Below are 15,529 nucleotides of genomic sequence, written 5' to 3' on the forward strand. Positions count from 1 at the left end.
GATTTTGTCAGAGGTGTAGTGTTAACGTGACAAGATTTGTGTTGCGATTGGAGCAACTTTGGGGGCTTATCATCCTATTGACGAGGATTGATAAGTGGGTTGTCAGAGGTGTACTGTTAACGTGACAAATTAGGAGTGATGCTAACTGAATGCATACTCTGTGGGGATTATGATCGTCAGAAGTGTAATGTTAACTCGACGATGTGAAAGATTCGTTACTCTTAATCCAGTGGGTTCCAAGTAACCAACCCCCAGTCTTGATTAAGACTTAGCAGGGGAATAAAAAGAGGTAGACAAGGCACATCACCTAGTGAGGCACTATCCATGAAGTCGGAATAGAGTCACATCACCAGGTAGGCTATTATCTGATGAGTTTGACTATCAGAGGTAAATGTTAACGTGATAGTTTTGTGGACCTGCCATCCTATTGAATCGGATTGACAAGTTGATGGACGTGATAGTTTTGGTAGATTCTGTGGTTGACAGAGGTATTTTATTAAACATAACAACTCAGAAAATTTATTACTCAGAATCCAATGAACTACAAATAAATCAACCCCCAGTCTTGAATAAGTGCATGGGGAAAAAGGGTAGACATGGCACGTCGCCTAGTGGGCCACAATCTAACGAGCTTGACTATCAGAGGTAGTTGTTAACGTGATAGTTATTGGAGACCCGGCATCCTACTGAAGAGGATTAGCTTCAGTGGCCGTAGTATCTTCTGGTTTTGACTGGGAAGAATGAGTTTGGTCCGATTGCTCAGGAGAAGATTGGGCTTGGTCCGATTGCTCGGGCTGATCTTGCCCACTTTGTTCTTCAGCTTTGATCCTGGCAATAATCTTCTGAGCCTGTTCGCCTTGAGAGATCAGTTGTCTCCAGTAACGGCATTCTGCAACCTCTATTCGAGCTAGGATGTTGGTCTGCAGGTTGTGTCGACAGGTCTCTACTAAGGTAGACTGTGTCATACCTGACGAACACCGGAGAGCCATGGTTCGAAACCTCTTGACGAAGGCTTTGACGGACTCCCTCTTCTTCTGCTTAGTGGCGAGAAGCATATGGATGGAGACTTCTGTATCCTCTTCAAAGAATCTTGACAGGAAGAGTCTCTCTAGATCTGCCCACTTTTGGATACATCCGGCAGGCAATTTTCTGAACCATTCAAAGGCAACTCCCTTGAGGGTGCCAATGAATAATCGAGCCAGTATGGCGTCGTTTGATATCACATTCCCAGTCTGTGACTTGAAATGATAGATATGTTGGTTCGGTGATCCCGTGCCGTCAAAAGCTTGTAGCGTCGGGACTTCAAATTTTGGAGGATAAGGGGCTGCGTCCCATTCGGCAGGGTAGGGCCTGACAACTCCCTCATCTTGGAGCTCGCTTCTGTTAGCAATGACATTGAGGCGGGCTTCCAATTCCTCGATTTTAGCCGACTGAGGATTTTGCTCATACTCCGTCTCTCTTCCTTCATCAGAGGAAGATTCCAGGTTGTGGGCTTCTTGGTCAGAAGCCGTGTCATCAACCATTTTTCCCTTCCCTTTGCTTGTGTGAGGTCGGGACGAAGACGTTCTTTCCCTTCGGGAAGATTCTTGCCTGAGTGGCGAATCTGTCTTCTGAGATTTGGCCTTGTCTGCGACGAGTTGAGTCAACAGGGCCAGGAGTTCATTGATGGCCTCTTGCTGAGATTTGAGCATGGCCTCCTGCTCATCAAGTCTCTTCGCGAGATCTTCATGGTTTCCCGTCATATAAGCGTAGCTCTCATGTTCAACAAAAGAGCTTGATGACTGGGACTCTGCAATGGCTGAGTGTTCATCATTGGAATTGGTTCCCCTGGCTAAACTCCGATAGTTGACAGGGGGAATGGCTCCTGTTCGCGTCCGAGTATGTTGATAAACTCCATCAGACTTATTCAGGAAGTCTTTCAAGCCAGGAGACTGATCGTTCTCTGACTCATCGGAACTAGGAACTGATGATCTCCCTCTGCCGATCATGTTAGAAGTGACTCTAAGGTATTCATCCTCAGAAGTCTTCTTCTTGTGTGAACGCCGTCGTTGGTTGGGTAAAGCAACGTTCGTAAATTGGTTGAACACCAGCAGTTGGGCCGCATATGAGCAGCATTGGCGTCCCGAGAGGACCGTAGGAATCAGTCGTTCACGTTGGAATGAACGAATGACTTGTTGCATCGGTCTTGCTCTCGATGTGAACTCTCTCGAATCTGTTATAAAGATTCGAGGAGAATTACTCACTGATTGTGAGGTTTGAACTGGAACCCCCAGTCCATGATTGGACAGGACTGGCTCTTGGTGAATATGGATCTGGTTGAGATGCCTTGAATCCATAAACTTCTTATATCCGCCCCTCAACCTAGTCGCGCTACGCAGAGTATTCGGGGGTCTCGCTGCCCGGTCAGCGAGCCGGGGGTCCAGGGGGCGGCGCGCCCCTGGCCAGGGGGTCCGGGGGGGATGGTATACCCCCCGGCGGGGTTCGGGGCAGCGCCCCGAAGCTCCACGGTATACACCAGGCGCGGTATTGGATTTGGAACTTAGGACGCGAGGGTCGCGTTTGGCACTTGAGACGCGAAGGTCGCGTTCGGCACTTGAAACGTGAGGGTCGCGTCTGGCACTTGAAACGCGAAGGTCACGTTTTGTTTTGGCGACATGAGGGTCGCGTTCTTCATTGTCGACGCGAGGGTCGAGTTTTGACTGGGAAACGCGAAGTTGAAGTTCGCGTTCAATGTAGACTTGAGGTCCGCGTTTTGGAAGTAAAACGCGCCATTGAGGGCCGCGTTCAATCTGGTTCTCGCGAAGCTCATGTTTGGGCTCAGGGTCGCGTTTGGGCTCACGAACGCGAAGTTCGCGTTGGTTGGAGAATCGACTTTCTCGAAGTTGTGCTCGTCGCTGAGACCTTCTTCTTCGACGAGCAGCGTTCTTCTTGGCCTGTTTCAAGGCTTTTGCAGCAACGTCGTTGACGTTTATGGAGCTGGTCTCCTCTATAGGCCGTTTATGGCCTGTAGCACGTCGTGCTGACGCGGAGGTGGGATATTCAACTCGCTGTGCGAGTTCAGCAGAGGCCGAGCCCGCTCCTGGAGCGGAGGGGCTGTTCGACGAATTTTGGCCAAAGGAGAGGACTTTCTTTGGCGTTCCAGCAACTGTTGGAGATTTAGTCTCCTTGGAAACTTTGTGGAAGCAGAGTGACTGTTCGACAAATTGCGGCCAAAGGAGAGGACTTTCTTCGGCACTCCAGCAACAGTTAGAGATTTATTCTCCTTGGAGACTTTGTGGATCTTGCGCATAGCCTTGGGGCTAAGGGATCCAGAGGAGATAGCCTTTTCAAACTTGGCTTGATCAAACTCTACTACGAGAGTTTCGACAGTTGTTCCAGTGAGATGAACATCGGATTGCACCACCACTTCTTCGTCACAGAAGCTCATCCCCAGCGGAGTCGCCATCTTTTGTATGCAGGGAAAATTGCAAAGAAGAGAATAAAGAAAATTTGATTTTGATTCCTTTGATCTCGGTTACAACTTGATTACAAAAGAGAAGAAAACGAATTTGAAGAGAATAAAGAAAATTTGATTTGTATTTCTTTGATCTCGGTTACAACTTGATTACAAAAGAGAGGAGAACGAAATTGGTTCTTCCTCTTTGTTTAAAACTGGGTTCTTCACGGTGGCGATGGAGTGCCTCCCTCGAATGCTCGCGTCGAGTTTGCTCTCCGTTGACGATCCGCACGTCTTGATTCACTGGAACGATGTCTTCTCCTCACGATTTGACGTTGTGGAGAACTTGCGTGGCAAGTTTGAGAACTCTGAACGAGTTTAGAAGAACTCTGTAAAAGAGTTGATTTGAACCGAAGATCGGTTAATAAGCCAAGGCTAGAGGAAAGCTCTGGTGGTCGATCTTAGCTGAGAAAATCCCCCCGAACCAAAAGAGAGCCCCTGAACTGAATTGATCTTCAGTTATTTATAGAGGATTAAGGGGGTGAAACCGCCCCTTAAATCTCTCCTAAGTGGGATGTAACCGCCCCCAAATCGTGGGCAACGGTTTTAGAACCGTTCAACTCATGTTGAATGAGTCAAACGCCCACGTTGGCGTTCAGGACCCTAACCTCACGTCTTAGGATTGAGACGCGAGGTTGGGTGTTGGCTGAACATTGATGAACGCGAGGGTCGCTCGCGTTTTGGCTGTTTGTAACGCGGGTCCGACTCCAGCGTTTTGATGTTGAAACGCGGGGTTCGACCTTGGCGTTTTTATGTTGTAACGCGGGGTTCGACCTTGGCGTTTTGATGTTGAAACGCGGGGTTCCTGCGTTTCGCCTGTTTGTAACGCGGGGTTCGACCTTGGCGTTTTGATGTTGAAACGCGGGGTTCGACCCTGGCGTTTTGATGTTGTGACGCAGGGTTCGACCTTGGCGTTTTGATGTTGAAACGCGGGGTTCGATCCTGGCGTTTTGATGTTGTGACGCGGGGTTCGACCTTGGCGTTTTGATGTTGAAACGCGGGGTTCGACCCTGGCGTTTTGATGTTGAGACGCGGGGAGGACCTCCGCGTCTTGCCTTGCAGAGATTATCACCAAGTAATCTCTTTTTGTCATAGCGTTGCAAAGATCATTGTCTTGTAATCTTCGTCTTGGCTCCTTGAGAATATGAGAGTCGTCAGATTGTAACTCCCGATGTTGATTGTGAAGGCTGTTGAAGTAGAGCTTCCATCAGTTGTCGTGAAGGTCGTCAGATTGTAACCTTCAGCAATCTACGCGAAAGTCTTCGAATTACAGCCTTCTGGAAGTCGTCAGATTGTAACTTCCATCATCGGTGGTTGATGGGGGATAAGCTTTCTATTGTGATTTTTAGACAGCCTACAATAATTTTGAGGATTCTATTTCATAGTGTTATTCATTAGGACAATGGAACAAAAATATTATCTTTTTGTGTTATTGATTTTTCTGAAACACTAGTGGGATAATTTCATCACTTGGATAAAATTACCCCTCATATACAAAAATTATCCCAATCAATGTTACATTAAACGTTGGGCGCTTCTAGGCGTCGGACTTGGCGCCCAGCGGTTAGTCGCCTAGAATGTTACATTAAACGTTGGGCGTTTCTAGGCGTCGGACTTGGCGCCCAGTACTTAGTCGCCTAGGCGGGCGCCTAAGCGGTTTCTGGGCGGTTTTTTCTTTCTTCATTTAAGTGGTGGTCGATGATGTTTTGCAGAAGGTCGGAGGAGGTAGTGGAGATGTTCATATTTGGAGGTTAATGGAGTTTGGAGGACATGTAGGCTACGACACATAAAATCACAATCAAGGCCTACAGGGTGCAATCTACGTAAGCAGACAATGCTCCCCTAAACGCTCGTAAAATTTAGGTGAGCAGCCTAAATACCGCCTAGGCGCTAGGCGCTAGTTAGGCGGCCTAGGTACCGTCTAGATCTAGGCGTACACTTAAGCGGACTAGGCGGAGGTTTTTTAAAACAGTGATCCCAATAGTAAAAATTTACCTCATTCTCTATATTGGAACAATTTTGTTCCACTTTGAAGGCAATTGGGATAATTTTCAAACCTTTTTGTATTATTTAACTAATACATGCTAATTATATTATAAATATATGACATAATATATAAAATATAAAGTAATAATATATTTAATATATTATATTATATTATCATGTAATAAAATAAAATATTATTATAGTTTAATTTATATGTATAATTTATTTTATGATATTTATTATATATTATTATACAATATCACATACTATATTATATAATAGTACAACATATTTGTTATAATATTATATAATATTTTAATATCATATATTATTATATAATATATTATATTTAAAAACTCATGTGGGGCCCGGAGTACTGTAGCGAATGGGAGAGGGAGTGTGGTTTGGGGTGTGCCCCTAACACCACTCATAAAATATAAAATATAACATATATTAACATTTTAATAATATTATATAATAACATATATTAATATTTTAATAATATATATTAATACTATTATGTAATATATTATACTATAACATGATACCTTTTAATATATATTATTGTAATTATCATGTAATATATATATGTTATATTATATTTTAATTTTAATATAAAATTTTAAAAAATATTACATTGAATAAAGTAAAATATTATAATATTTTATACAATACATTATATCCTATGATACTATATTATAATATATTAAATTAAATAATATGTTATTAAAGTATTATATTAAATACATTGTTCATATATTATATCAATTATTATATAATGTAGCATACTAATATAATGTAATATAACATAATAATTAATAATATAAATAGTAATTATAGTATAACATATTATATTTTTTATATAAATAAAATAATGTATTATATTAAATATATTGATCATATATTATATTAATTATTATATAGTAGAGCATGCTAATATAATATAATATAATATAATGTAATATAATAATTAATAATATTAATTAGTTATTATAGTACAACATATTATATTTTAATTTATAGTAAAATAATGTTTATATTATAATAATATACTAAAACAATTGGATAAGTTAATTTAGAAATAATTAATAGATAAAATTATATTTTAATAAGGTGCCACATCATCAATTATCCCACATGAATTGTCAAATCAAAGGCTCAAATTGTCTCATTATCCCATTTATCCCACTTTACACCACTCAAAATATCCCAAAGGGATAAAATTGTTCTATTAGAACAATTTTTTCACTTGGCCCCAATTTGTCCCAACAAATAACCCCCCTTAGGGTGAGTGAGGCGGCAAAGAAGGGCAGTTGGAAGTGGAGGGTATTTGAGGCGGCAGCAGAGGGAGAAGGCAGACGTTATTTTAGGTGGAGTGAGGTGGCGGGGACGGGTAAGTGTGGTGCAGGCGGTAGCATTTTAGAGAGCAGGAGGAAAAGGAGAGCCGATTGTTGTTTGAGAGGTTGAGGGTGACAGACGTGGTTGCAGGTTCCTTAGGGATTTTGGTACGGAAAGGGGTCACGACTGGGAGCTTAACCTTTTTTCAAAGGGAAGCACAAATTCCTGATCTCTGGTGGTCTGAAGCAATTTTCTTAAAATTAATTATAAAAAGGCAACCTTAAAAATTTACATTCTAATAATATGCTAATTACATCCTCATTATAACAAATCAAATGTGTAATCTACCTGTAGTAATATGTTCACGATATACCTTAGAACACAATTCGACTGGAACTAAAGTAGACGATACATGGAAGTAGAAAACTGAGGTTTTCAAATTGTTTGAATAAGATACTAGTATCCTATAATGTTAATTTGATTGCAGATCTTAGTATGCGTCTATGTGATGCACAATTAAATAGCTACTTATATTAGTTCTATTGTGGCTGTTCTGCATAGCAGCATAAGATCTATCAGAAATTAAAACCCGATGATTACTACGATACAACTTACGAGTGAATCATGACATGGTTTTAAGTCCCTCCAGCAAATGGAGCTTTTGGATGTATGTAATACACATTATAATTGATGATGATTAACTGCACAATTTGGCAAGGTTCTGTAACAAAATTCAGAAGTACATAAAAGCATCAAGTCATTAATTAGACATCCAATGCCGTATGTCTGCAAAACTAGATTGATTGAGCTTAGCCTTAGCTTAAGTCACATGTTGACTATTTACTTGTGAGTCCTAATATGAAAAAGCAAAGGTGCTTTGTCACTGCACACATAGATGTATGTTAAGGGAATTTATGTGATATTGGTATTAAGCTTATCTCTACATGCTTTAAGGATGATTATTCACTAAAATTTATATCAAGTTCAACTTTTAGCAGATGTGAATACTACTTCAACATATGTATTATATTCATGCACTGCTGGATGACTAAATTCATCAAGAACCACTGAACTAAAGATCTTAAATACACTCACGTAAGGTTTTGTACACCAAAAATATGATATTGTTGTTTTCTCACTTTTTAGCACCTTGGTCTAAATCTTTTTTGGAAATAATCAACTAGACCTTCATGTAGGTCTTGGTGAACAACAGAACTGCAAGTGCAAGCGAAATTGTGAGTGATGTAGCTATTTTCGCTAGTCATGAACAACCAAGTTAAGCATTATCAACTGAGACAAGTCATTTTTCTTCTTTTGGCTTTTGGTAGGTTGCTTCGGCTCTTCATGATAACTGCAAAGCTGTTATTGTGGGAGAGAGAACTTTTGGCAAGGTGTGTATTCCATTCAGTGGCGGAGTTAGGAATTTATCACAGGCGTGTCACAATATGTATATAAAAAAAATTATGTTACTAAGTTTTCTCTCACATTCAATAAAATCTAAACTTTAAGGAGATACAAAAAAGATATTTAACTAAATAGAATTACAGTTGATCCCTACGTGTCTTCATGTGTTTTAATGGTTGCCTAATACCCTCATACATAATACCACTAAATACACCCCTTATCAATGCAAGTTATTAAGCTGCCATTCATCCATTGATCCTCCATTTGGTTAAGCAAACGATTCTTTACAATTTGCATTACAGAAAATGACCTTTCTGTAGAAGTCATTGTAATTGGTGATATCAGTGCTTGCTAAATAAATAAGTGTACCAGTGGATACACTACATATTTCTTTTCTCGTCCTAAAAAAATGTTGCTCGCTTCGATATGTTGAATTTTGGAAATAGACCTTTTAAATTAACGAGTCATCTTAATGTAGGATCAATTTATTTTGAGCTAGAGCCATTGAGGTTTAATGGGTCACTTATTTTATTTTAATGGTGTCACTTTATAGTCATAAAATAAGCTACATTTTTTAATTTGTCAATGTGGTTTTACTTGAGACCACCCACTTGTATGTACATCCGCCCATGACCATGCGTCTACAATCCATTGTTTCACATTTCAAAACTTGTTGAATTCCATCATCTTTGGTCTGTGTTATTCTTCTCAACATCTTTCTAGGGTTTGATACAATCGGTTTTCGAGCTTCATGATAGATCTGGTGTGGTAGTCACCATTGGGAAGTATGTCACGCCAAATCACAAGGATATCAATGGAAATGGAATAGAACCAGATTTCCCACGCCTTCCGGGTACTTTCTTTTCATTGCTTGCAAATATTTTATTCATTCAGTTGATTTTAGCATAAGCAGACATCCAACACATGCATATCCAAATCTGCAGCTTTACGTGAAATCAACGAAACTCTTTCACGATGTCAAATTCAAAGGACTTGATAAACAAAGGTTTTAAATTATATATTCTCTTCTGTTTTCTTGACTAGCTTCTTCAAAATTTTCCCTTTTTTCCCATTTCTTGAATGTACTTGAATGAACATCTCTATCCAATGCTGTACATTTTCATCAGGTCCTTTTTTTCCCATTTCTTGAATGTACTTGAATGAACATCTCTATCCAATGCTGTACATTTTCATCAGGTCCTTCACATTGTAGTGGGTGACAAGCTAACAATGAAGATCACATGTGGCTGGAGTTATTGACTATTAAGGTATGCAGCATTTAAGAATTACCAAAAAAATTCATGAATTAACTCCTAATCAGATATGTTGTTCTGGGCAACCTTTTTAGATATTTTTTCTAGGGTCCATCACAAATTTAAACAATGCTTAAAACCATGGAAGGATGTGAAAAAACAACATTTCATCTGCTTCCTGCTTCTTTATAGAAGAGTGTTCACATAAAATTTATGACCTGATGCAGTCATCAGTTAACCTATCGGATGAACTTTTGGATGCATTTCAAAATCCGTAAAAGGGAGAGTGCACTCAAGCAATAAAGCTGATTTCTGACATTTGAGTTTATGATCTATCATTTCTCTAATAATGAGTGTTGATTCTTGTATTGGATATTTCTCTTTTAAGCCTGGGTACTTCTAATCTGAAGCCGTACCCATACCCGACACATACCCATATCCATACACGTACCCAAACTCCTTTGATATTCCTTGCATTTATGCAAATATTTATTTGGGTATCTACTTGATTATACAAGTTTTAATTTGGAACACTAATCATACATTTTGGTACATGTATCCTACAATTCACATCCACTTCTTGAAACTCATTGGACATAGGTCAGGTTCCCAAATAGGATACATGTATCCTACAATTCACATCCACTTCTTGAAACTCATTGGACATAGGTCAGGTTCCCAAATAGGATTTTGAAAGGTCGTTTGGAGGTTTAGTCCATTAACTAGTGATTTTCCAATTTATAATCCACATAATAAAAGAAACATAAAAATGTTATAGGAATTTTTATTCTCCTCCTCTTGTTCTCATATAAATTATTAGTTCTAGTATATATTATATGTGCATATAAATATTTATTTAGCGATGTCCCCCGTACACTACCTTTTAATAATCATACATTTTTTGGACTTATATCCTACACTTCGCATCCACTTCTTGAAACTCGTTGGATGAAGGTCAGGTTCTGAATTTTGATTTCTGAAGGGTCATTTGAATATCTAGTCTAAAAACTAGTGATTTTCTAATTTATGATCCACATAATTAAAAAAAATAAAAATGTTATAGGAATTTTAGTTCTCATCCTTGTTCTGATACAAATTATTAATTCACGTATATAATATTTGTGTATATAAATACTAATATAGCCATGCCCTGTACCCTACCTTTTACAAATTTGCCGTGTTCCATACCCTTACCCATGCAACATAGCAGAAAGTTTTTAGATTGAATTAGAAGTTAATTTAAGGAAGCACTTGTTGTTTTCTCTTTTAAGCTTGCTTCTGTTTCATATTGGTAAGATTTGTATTAGGAAGAGTTTGGGCCCTATTTCAACTAGTAAGTATATTCTAGTCAGATTGTAATAGGCAGAGGCTTATGCATTGGATCCCTTATTTTTGAGTTATGCATATGATACCACACAGTCAAAATGAAAATTTTCTCCTTCACACGTGCTTGATTCTTCCTTAAGATGCTATGAAACTTTAATGAGTAGTCAGAAGGAGATTTCTGCAATTAAGCTTAAAAGAACAAATGGATCTAATCCTGAATTTTCATAATTGTTGATTTTCTTTCAATTTCGTTTTTTATTTTCTAGATCTAGTTCATCTTGTTCTGGCAAAGTAGGTTGTTTGCAGAACTTTGGAGTGTATGGCTTTTATCTTAGTTTTTTTAATTTTTATCTTTAGAAATAATTCTGTGACAGCAGTAGATAATCTATACTACTATTAAAAAAGGCAGGCTTTTGGTACAACTTTATGTTCTACCATTTGTATGTTGCACTTTAAATAAATCCCAATAATTCTTCATACAACTGACAAGGATTTAAGAGTAGAGTGAGGGGCAAGTTTGGGAAATTAATTTTAACTTCACATCTCCCACTCGTGTTCCACATTTCAACTGATATTTCAAAACCTTAACTACTTCCCCACGTTCCCATTCTAAATAAAAGTCACGACAGATAAACTGACTTTATTCTTCTTTATATCTCCGCATCAAATGCTCTTCACTGCCTCTTCTTAATCCGCAACAACCCGATTGATCGGACTTTGAAATTGACGAGTTCTGATTACTTTTAAGTTTTAAAGAAGAAATTAACTTTAGTTTCTTACTGCTACTTTCTTTTCCTTTTTCTAATTTTTCTCTTCTTCGTGTTGCATGCTATTCTTCTTGCTGTTAAATGACTTTGCATGTATCGATAACACTAAATATCAAAAAAAAAAAACCCCATTTAACTTTGGACAATTATCGAAAAATTCCCCATAACTTTGAATATATCAGAAAACCCCCTTAAGTTTAGGCGTTATCAAAAAACCTCCTTTTAACTTTGAGATTTTATCAGAAAACTCCCTAAGATAAATCTCAAAGTTAAAAGGGTTTTTTTGATAAAATATTGAAGTTAAGGAGGAAAGAGCCGTCGGGGGAGGGGGCAGGGGGAGGAGGTTTCTGATAATTCCTATAGTTAAGGGTTTTTTTTATAATTTGAAAGTTGTGGGGGGTTATCTGATAATCATCCATAGTTAAAGGGGGTTTTGTGATATTTATCCTATCTATGAATATGATAAGTAAGTTGTCCAATTAAATCTTTTGTTATTCTTTTAACCATTTTCGTTTGTAGTAAAAATATTTTGTTATTCTTGAATATTATTTCTCAATAGTACATTATCTCAATTGTTTTCTTTGTCTATCTAAATAGATATATGGTTCATGCTATAGCGAGTGAACTATCCAAACAGGTATGTGGTTTGTTGTATTGTTATTTTCTGAAATAGTGTACGCATAATTCATTTTTTGCAATAATTGTTTACACCTCAGTTATATCAGCATCAATTAGTAAGTTAATATCATTTTTTATTACGCATACAGATGTGCTGTGTCATGCACGCATCGCATGTATCATAATACTAGTGTTCAATAAATAATACTAAAGGTGGATTTTGGGCCTTCCATATGGCGAAAGTGGATGATTTTGGAGAAAATGAGGCATGAAGTAGAATACCAATTTCTGGAGAATAATGTTAATTAACAGTACCAGAGACGTGTGCATTTGTGCAGAAGTTGATTGCATTATTTTATTCTTTATCTGTGAATTTATTGTGCTCCAAAACAAATTATACCATCTTACTTCTTTGTCTAGCCCATTGAGTGGAATAGGGCGTGTTTCAAATATTTTATCATTTTTCTTTTTCATATTCTTTTGAAGTATTTCAATTTCAAACGTGTAACACACACACAAACACATTTCGACATAATTTAACTATGCAGTATATAATCTGATTATGCATTATGTGCTGTCCAAACACATGCATAATGACTGCGTATTTGCAATATTGCATGTGTTGGTGTAGGTAAATGTTAGAAACGATCCAAGAACCTTCCCTGCATTTTGGTGCAATATAGATGATGTACCATTGCAAGCTTATGAGTATGAATCCTATCAGAACACCCCCACATAGTGTGGGGCGTTCTGAACCTACTGACGAGGATTGTGGGAGGTATTTTGGTAATTTGCAGGACTCATATATGGTTCAGATTGCCCCCCACCATGGCGCATTTTGATAGGAATCATACTCTTAAGATTATTGGACTCACAAGAAATAGGAAATATGCAGATGACTTATCATAGTTAATTATTTCAGTTTTAGAAAATTGTTCTTGTTGCATGAGGAATGGATGTTGTGCCATTTAGTTTCATGTGGTTAGTTGGGTTCCTTGATCGTTGATTCCAGTGTATTGTGATCTTTTTTAAGGAGGCTCTTTAAATTGACAGTTCTTTGTAGCTGTCATTGATGTGCTTGACTGCAAAGTGATTCTGGTTAGCTTCGGATGGCAATCTAAGGGTTAGGAGCTTCCTTCCTGCAGCTGTGTGCTTTGGTGAACAATCCGTCTTCACACAGAAAAATGGTTAGCCTGCTCCTTGTGGATGTAGAATTACTATAGGGTGATTTCATTTTTTTGCATTTCATGTAAGATATTACAGCATTCCCATGTTCTTAGAGATCAAGCACAAACATTAAATTCTTCATTTATCGTTGATATCCTGGTGTTCAACTATGCTGTAATGCTGAGAAGACAAACTACCTAGTTTTTATGAGTTGTGCCTTGTGTTAGTTGACTTGAACCCTTTGCTTCCCTTTGTTTTACGAGCCCTGCTTTGGAGTAGGGCTTCTGTTGCTTCATGTTTCTGAATCCATGGCAAACAATATATTGACTTAATTGCAGATACACCCCGTGTACTACAGTGGATTACTCATTTGTTACTCTCCAACTTTTTTATTAGCAGTTGGAATCCTCACAGGACCTTATTTCAACATCGGGCTTTTCTCTGTGATAAAACAAAATATCAGTGGACCTTTCTGCAAACACATTGACATCACATGAGACCCACTGTGACAAGTCAGATAACAAAGAGAGAACGTTTTGGGGTCATGGGTCTAAATGCTAATAAAATTTTTTAGGGTTACAAGTGGCTAACCCCATACATGTATGTATCTACAATTAACCCAATTTTTTTTCCTTTTCTTTCCTTTATATGAATATAAGTAGCACACCAATTAAGGTGGCGAGTCTTGCATGTGCAACTTGAATGGATTTAGATGCTAGGCAACTGAACGTAGGCGTTTGGGCAAAATCAACCTGCTAGACTGTCATGAAAAGCTCCCTAGCGTATTGTTGCACTGTCATTGTTCTTATTTTCGTTTCAGAAGCTCATATTGTCAAAGGGGAGCTCCCTAGCGTATTGTTGCACTGTCATTGTTCTTATTTTCGTTTCAGAAGCTCATATTGTCAAAGGGCTCATCATTTTCCTTTTCCTAATCTGTCATTGTTCTTATTTTCGTTTCAGAAGCTCATATTGTCAAAGGGCTCATCATTTTCCTTTTCCTAATAACAGGTAATCAAGCAATCAGTCTGGCTACTTAACTCGCAGATCAACAGGCCGGTAACTGCTCTTTATGATGATGAATATAATCTGCATCCAGTATATACACCTTTTCCATTTAGAAGTAGCACTCTTTTTCTGATAGAGAAAATATCCAAGACACGTGATGTATGGCAACTGTTTCAGTACTGTGGCGCTTTCTTCGCTTCTCTTAAAACAATATTTTCAGTGTTGCCATAACTAGTACTTTTGTTTCTGATTGAGTATCTAATGCTTGGGGAAAAACAAAATACCTCGTCATCTCTTATATATCTACGCAATTCCATGTTCTAGTTAACATTTAACCACTGCTCTGTTCCAAAGAATTAGTCTAACTCAATGTTAAGGCACTCTCAAGTCCGATGAGCAAACTTCAGAGCATAATACGAAATGACTTAAGGTAGGTATGCTGTTATAGTTTTATACTTGTGCACACTGAATCGTTGCGGTACAAATGTTACAATTGCAACGGTAAAGGCTCTGCAATATTTGTTGCATGAAAACAAACACAAAGTTATCCTTTAAAATATGGGACTATTTTTTTTTTCTAGGAAAAACGTTCTCAAAACAGATGTTGTGCTCGGACCAGTGGCAAAATTTGTACAGATTTTTTTTATTCAATAAATAAATTTCATGCTAAATCTAATGTTTGATTAATTGAATAAGGTGCAAATTTATAGTTTTGTAAGTTAGAATGTTTACGGACCAAGTTATTTCAAAATTTTGTATTTGTTGCTATATAAGTGTGACGTACATAGGGGGTGCTAGTTGTGGGCATCAATATGATGATTCAATGTTATCTTGGTGCTGGTTGTAGGCATCAATAGGAAGATTCATTGTTATCTTTAGAGCATTCAACAAGCACAGATAATTTTTAAAATTTCTGTATTTGAAGTTAAAAACCTTGAAATTTACCTCATTCTTGACTTTGATGCCCCAAAGTATTTTCTGAGAGTTTCTTTTTTATTTTTTTTCTATTTGCACAAAAAATTCTCCAGAATTCAATAAAATTACTCATAACGTTATTATTCGTCAAGTGATATGATCGAATTAGACCATATTATTTCAACTCTTGTATATTAAGAGCTGTTGGGTTCAGTTTACTAAAATAAAAGGAATATAAAAGGGCAGTAAAAAGG

At 37.8% G+C, this 15,529-nt stretch overlaps 1 protein-coding gene across 5 annotated transcripts in view; it reads left to right on the top strand.

Moving 5' to 3' along the window:
• Window positions 1-14,698, top strand: part of LOC109840450 (carboxyl-terminal-processing peptidase 1, chloroplastic-like) — a 38,847-nt gene extending 24,149 nt beyond the window's left edge. The window contains exons 9-16 of one of the 5 annotated variants that reach the window (XM_020409111.1): window positions 8,017-8,055; window positions 8,149-8,211; window positions 8,948-9,077; window positions 9,169-9,230; window positions 9,422-9,492; window positions 12,168-12,207; window positions 12,338-13,375; window positions 14,364-14,698. In XM_020409111.1, the coding sequence (XP_020264700.1) occupies window positions 8,017-8,055; window positions 8,149-8,211; window positions 8,948-9,077; window positions 9,169-9,221 (285 nt within the window). In that variant the 3' untranslated portion in view covers window positions 9,222-9,230; window positions 9,422-9,492; window positions 12,168-12,207; window positions 12,338-13,375; window positions 14,364-14,698. The remainder of the gene's footprint in view (window positions 1-8,016; window positions 8,056-8,148; window positions 8,212-8,947; window positions 9,078-9,168; window positions 9,231-9,421; window positions 9,493-12,167; window positions 12,208-12,337; window positions 13,376-14,363) is intronic. The other 4 variants (XM_020409107.1, XM_020409106.1, XM_020409109.1 and 1 more) reach the window with 4 other exon arrangements.

This window comes from Asparagus officinalis, chromosome 5, assembly GCF_001876935.1.
Source record: "Asparagus officinalis chromosome 5, Aspof.V1, whole genome shotgun sequence".
In the NCBI taxonomy this organism is placed as follows: domain Eukaryota; kingdom Viridiplantae; phylum Streptophyta; class Magnoliopsida; order Asparagales; family Asparagaceae; genus Asparagus; species Asparagus officinalis.